This window comes from Papaver somniferum, chromosome 2, assembly GCF_003573695.1.
Source record: "Papaver somniferum cultivar HN1 chromosome 2, ASM357369v1, whole genome shotgun sequence".
NCBI lineage: Eukaryota > Viridiplantae > Streptophyta > Magnoliopsida > Ranunculales > Papaveraceae > Papaver > Papaver somniferum.
In genome coordinates, this window is record NC_039359.1 from 63,623,029 (window position 1) to 63,629,558 (window position 6,530).

A 6,530-nucleotide genomic window follows, 5' to 3' on the forward strand; every position below is an offset into this window, starting at 1 on the left:
AAACCAGGTTCCTTTCTATCTCATCTACAAAATCTATTCCGCATTTAATTTATATTTCATTCATACTGATTTTCTCATCCTTACTTACTTTAATCTCTATTGGCACAATTTAGTCCTGATTTTATTTCTCCTCTACAACTGTGTTAAGCATTTTCTTATAGTCCTTTTTAAAACAAGGTCTTTCTTAAACCTTGAAATTAAGTTATTATCTTGGAATGTGCAGGGGATGGGAAAACCCCTTACTAGAAATCATTTAAAATTTATCCTAAAGGAGCAAAATCCTGATTTCATATTCCTTGCTGAAACTAAAGCCACAAAATAAAATATGAACATCTTAGCTAGAAATCTCAAGTTTCATAACTGGTTAGTTGTCCTTAGAATAAGCCTGTCTGGTGGGATGCTCATTGCTTGGCACAAAAATATTATTGTTAAATGCATTGCTGAGTTTTTTGATATCTGTTTCTTTGAAATACATGATTGTTATAATAATTATTGGAATGTTGTTTGCATGCATGGGTCCTTGAATGATTTAGGAAAGAAAATGCAATGGGATAAAATTAATCGCTTTTGTAGCTTAAATCCTAATACTCCCTGGATCATCATAGGAGACTTGAATTTTATGTTGCATGTTAATGATAAACAAGGTGGAAAAGATATCTCTCATATAAATAAGTTTATTCATGATAACATTCAGAGCCTAGGACTAATGAACCTTAGATTTCGAGGAATTCCTTTCACTTGGTCTAATAATAAGGAAGGTCAAGAAATTATTAAAGAAAGAAATGATAGAGTGCTCACTTCCACTGCTTGGTTCTCCATGTTTCCTGATGCTTTGGTTAGTCACTTGTCTAGAGTAGGATCTGACCATACGCCGATTTTGCTCAATTGTAAACCTGTTAAGATAAAATCTCGTAAGCCTTTTAGAGTTTTTAGAACCTGGTTTAGTCATGATAACTTTAGAAAATATGTTTTTGAAAACTGGGATTGTAATATTAGAGCCTCCTTTGCCTATAGTTTTCAAAAAATCTTAAAAATCTTTCCTACTCTCTTTCAAATATGTTTTTGGGAATATTTTCCAAAATATCGAAAAACTTAATAATAAAATGGAGCTGCTACACTCCATGGACCCTTTACCTATTCTAGAAATTAAAGATACGCAAAACAACTTAGAAACCTGGTATAACAGAGAGTATGACTACTAGAATCACCTCTCAAAAGATAAATTCATTAAAGACTTTGATCGTAACACCTCCTTCTTTCATCAATATGATAATAACATAAGGATAATTAATCATATTCACACCCTCAGAGATGATACTGGTCTCTGGATTGATGACGACTCTAAAATTCATAAAATGCTTATTAAACACTTTAAATCTATTAGCACCACTAACAATGCACAACACCTTAACTCTCTAAACAGTCTTATTGAACCTTGTATCAGTGAAGAAGAGAATAATAATCTTTCCAAAACTCCTGATGAGTTAGAAATAAAAAACACTCTTTTCAACATGAACCAATGGGGTGCCCCTGGCCCTGATGGCTATCCTGCGGGTTTTTTCATAGAAAACTGGGACATAGTGAAATCTGATATTACTAACTTTATTCAAGATTTTTCAGGAAAAAGTTTTTACTCAAAGAAATGAATTATTCATATATAACTCTAATTCCTAAAGTTCAAAATCCCTCTACCCCCAGTGACTTTCGTCCCGTCAGCCTTAGTAATACTACCTATAAATTAATATCTAAAATCTTAACAAAAAGATTAAAACCTATGCTCACAAAGATTATTTCACAAAACCAGTCTTCTTTCATTCCTGACCGCCAAATTACTGATAACATCATAGTTGCGCATGAAATTTTGCACACTATGAAGAATTCTAAAAATAAAACTGGGCACATGGCTTTGAAAATTGATCTTTCTAAGGCATTCGATCGAATCGAATGGGATTTTTTGAACCAAATTCTTCTCTCTTTTGGTTTCTGCGAAGATGTGTGTCATCTTATTATGCAGTGTGTTACTACAACCTCCTTTTTTGTGCTCTTAAATGGTGTTCCTGGTGAAAGATTCACTGTCTCTAGAGGAATTAGGCAAGGGGATCCATTGTCCCCTTACCTGTTCATTATTTTCATGGAAGTTCTTTCGAAAATGCGCTTTAAAGCTAAAAAAGATAAGCTTATAACTGGTTTTAAAGTTGCAAGGACTGAACCTCCTGTTTCACATCTTTTCTTCGCAGACGATTGCTTTCTGTTTACAATAGCTAGCTTGACTGAAGCTAAAAACTTAGTTAATATTGTTAACACTTTGGGTGAAATGACTGGTCAAGTCGTTAACCTTAATAAATCGGGTGTTTACTTCACTCCTAGAATGCATAACAAACACTGTAAAATCATCTCTAAAATTATTAAAATTAGGAAAAATTTTAAGAATGATAAGTATTTAGGAACTCTGCTTTTCTTCGATAAAAACAAAGTAAATAACTTTGAACCTTTACTTAACAAATACTACACTGTTCTTTAAGGTTGGATTGGAAAAATGTTTAATCAATCTCTGCGCACTGTCCTAATAAAACATGTTCTGAGTGCTTACCTTAATCATCAAATGCAATGCCTCTCTTTTCCTAAAAAAACTTTGGATAATCTTGATAGAATCTAGAGAGATTTCTGGTGGCAGAAAAAAAACAAAAAGAAGTGTTACTACCCTAAACCTTGGCCTAGTATTGCTAAGGATATTCGTCAAGGTGGTTTAGGGGTTAGAATACCGCATAAGCATAACCTAGCTTTAATCACTAACTTGGATTGGAGATTGATACACAATCAGGATCAGTTGTGGGTGATTTGTGATTTTTCGTGGGTTGTAGGTATGAAGGTTCGAACTCTAAGACTTGTGAAGGTGAAGGATTTTTAAATTTATAAAAATTATATACAAAAATATTGACAAATTGGTAGAGAGGTACTGGGACTAATGATTCGGCCAATCTTCATAACATAGGGCTCAATGATTTATTCTCAACAATAATCGCTCAAAACATATATGGACTCTTATTTTGCCAAAGTAGATTCTCAAAACATTGATTGTAAATGTTAAGCATGGAACATCAAATCACCTAAGCTAAGCATGACCCATCTAATCAAATAACACCTAATTTAATCAAATCATATTTCAATTAATTTTTAATGCAAAAGTCTTAAAAAGAATTAATAAAATTACCCATGTATGAAGCTCGGCCTGCTCCGTCGTCCCAGTGTTGGGGTTTAACTCATCATAGTAAAAATGCCCTCAAAATAATTTATTATGGCTCAAAAATGGTTTACAAATGATGAGAATATGAGAAATACAATAAAACCAGAGAACTACGACCCTCAGTGATAAAATAAGACTGTTGAAGGTCTGTCGCAAACGCTGTGGAAAATAAGACTGCCTACTTACGACCCACATGTTTTAGTCGTTTCTACTGTAAACAAACGACTGCTGTTGCAGGTCCGTTCTTCGTGTTCTTCATCAGCAGCAGCAGCAGAAACCGAGTTTGGGAAAACTCGAATTTCTTCTTCTCTGGCTCTCCTCAGCCCCCCAGACTCTCGACACTGTTTCTACATCACCCTAAGAGACTATTTATACCCATATCACGCATTGAATCTCATCATAACTCCAAATAATCTTCATTGAACACAAATATTTTCCACGGGCAATAATTTCTATATTTTCTTTCTCCACGCGTTTCTGAGATGTTTCGATCATTCCAATATCTTCTAAATATGTATATGAATCCTCAGAATCATTTTTTTTTGCCTTTAGTCTCCTTTAATTTCCATAAATCAACTTGAAACCCTATTTTCCTTTTTTAACTGTTGTGAAAAATATCCGGCGATTGGGCCCAACTCAGGCCATCCCAACACTCAAAATATATTCATATACCCATAAGGAGTCTATCCCTTGAATTTCAGCTCTTTAGTCTACTCATAACCCTTTCAAATCATGCCCGTAAAATCTGCCAGTGTATGAAATAATTTTCCCGCCAAAAATATTTTCAAATTCTTGGAAGAAAGTGACCTCCCCCTAATCCATTCCTGGGGTCCCTTTAGCAATTGGGGCGGAAATAGTAATTTTTGGGGCTGAAACAGTAATTTTTCTGGGGTTCCTCCGGGACATTTCTGGGGTTCTTCCGGTGCATTTCTGGAGTGTCTTTAGTACTTTATCCTATGGTGTAAAACACCACTTTTTGAGCCAATTTTTGCCCCAAGAGCTTATTTCTCTAAAAATGCCTATAAAGACATAAAATAACAAAATAAAAAGAAAATCGAGTACTAACAATACATACAATTGAGACATATTAGACACACAAATGTGTCTATCAGTGGGAAAAAATTCTTAAACATAAGTACTTCAGAAACCACTACCCTTTAAAGAAAACTAGAAAACATAAGAACTCGTGGATCTGGAATAGTATCAAAAAATGTCTAGATGTTATAAAATCAAACTATTTCTGGCAAGTAAATAATGGTGAAACTATTCACATTTGGACCGATTTCTGGCTTCCCAATCAAACTCAATCTTTAACTCCTATTCTCTCTGATCGTATTATGCCTAACAATATCTGTGATCTAATGAATGCTAATGGAGATTGGGATATGTGCATCATCAGTACTTATATTGATATTGCTTATCATGATGCTATTAAGTCTATTACCACTAATACAAGCATGAATGATAGAATTAGATGGAAATCTACGATTTCTGGAAACTTTACTACTAAGTTTGTTTATAATTTCCTGACTAATCTAAGTTTCGATAAAGATGAAGCTAATTTCTGGAAACAGATTTGGAAGCTTAATATGACTCCTAAAGTGAGTATGTTCTGTTGGAAAGTTGTGACAAATGCTCTTTCTCTAGGGAAAAACATGTCCAAATATGTTAAAGACTCTAAACCATATTGTATGTTGTGTGACAATCATGAATTAAATAATGAAATGCATTTGTTTGTGAAATGTAATTTTGCTAAGAAGGTCTGGAAAGCTTTTGATCTGAATAATATCTATCATAACAGTGGAAGCACTGACATTTTGCAATGGTTTAAAACCTGGGTGAATGTTAAATCTCTTAATAGCAAGCATAATTTGATTTCTTATATAGTGTGGTTCATCTAGAAATATAGAAACAGTGTTCACTTTGATAATGTTGTGCCTGATGTGCAAAAGTTGATTGATATCATTAGAGCATCTCATCTGAAACTCAGACTTGACAGGGACAGTAAAACTGGTCATGTTTCCACCAATGCTAAGAAGTATCACTGTAACAGTCTTAACTCTGAAAGTGACAACTATGATTGGTTTATGCACTTTGATGCTTCCTTTATTAAAGCTGATTTTACTATGGGATATGCCATTTCTATACTTAATAAAACAGGAATCATAAAATATTGCCGCGCAGGATACAACTGGGCTTCCTTCTCCTTAGAAGCAGAAGCTAAAACTGGAATTGAGGCGATAAGGTGGAATAAAGGAACTAAAGCTACAAAACTGCTGCATAATTAATGAATGCCAAATCTTAATGAAAATTATGAAAGGAGAAGCAGATCCTGATGTTCAACCTTGGAGGTCTCAGACAAACATCAATAGATGCAAATTTTCCCTAATGCATTGTTATTCGGTGTTTTTTATGTATAAATCTAGGAGCTATGTTAATTTTGAAGAAAAACTAGCTAAGGAAGTAAGATCTAGGAAAATCAGTTATTTTTCTATGGAGAATGAAAGTGAAAATGTAATGTCCAACATACTATAAAGAGTTAATCTTGGATTAACTCCCTATCTTTTATATTTTGCAAACTTCCGCTTATATATAAATAATTGTATTCTTATCAAAAAAGAAAGGAAGATATTACTAGAGAAATTACTTTTCGATTTCAAGAAGTAAAAAAATTAAGCTTTTTACGAAACAAATTGTATTTGTTCTGATTTTTGGGGTTAATTTTTACTTTTGGTATCCACAACTTGAGCAAAGGAGATGCATAGATGGTGGGTGTGACCTTTTTCCCATTCTTTTTTTTTTCTTTCTCCTTTTGTTAAACAATTTTTATCGACCAGTCTTGAACCCGACTATCTCAGAGCTCGCCCAAAACGTTACAACTTTACAAGTTCGTTCAAATCTAATATAGGACTATTGTGAGATTCAAGAGTGGTTATAAACCTTGGCCTTCAATCCTACCAAATCGACTGTCCACTATTTAAAACTTACATATATTTTTAGTTAAAGAGGGAGGATCCCTTCACATTCCTATCATCACATTATCTCACTCGTTGGACTTTATTTTTATGAATAAAAATCAAACCGTAAGGGATTTGAAGTTAATATTTTGATGACACGTTTCTATTACCAAGTTCTACATGCCTACCAAAAATGAGCTCATTCCGAAATATAAAACCTCACAATATATCGGTCTTAATTTCGATGGCCAGAAATTCATAAATTTTCAACGACTCATTTTCAAAGCAGTAGATAATGATGTTATACGTCTCGGAATACGTTCATTTTC

The 6,530-nt window shown here is 33.6% G+C and overlaps 1 protein-coding gene across 1 annotated transcript; it reads left to right on the top strand.

Moving 5' to 3' along the window:
• Positions 1 to 4,581: 4,581 nt before the first annotated feature.
• Positions 4,582 to 5,532, top strand: LOC113351222. The gene is made up of 2 exons (XM_026595247.1): positions 4,582 to 5,082; positions 5,197 to 5,532. Exons 1-2 carry the CDS (start codon positions 4,582 to 4,584, stop codon positions 5,530 to 5,532), a joined length of 837 nt encoding a protein of 278 aa, XP_026451032.1.
• Positions 5,533 to 6,530: the final 998 nt, after the last annotated feature.

Coding starts and splice junctions, on each gene's coding strand:
- LOC113351222 (XM_026595247.1), top strand. CDS start 4,582: ATGCCTAACAATATCTGTGATCTAATGAATGCTAATGGAGATTGGGAT. Junction 5,083..5,196: donor TGCAATGGTTTAAAACCTGG/GTGAATGTTAAA, acceptor GATGTGCAAAAG/TTGATTGATATCATTAGAGC.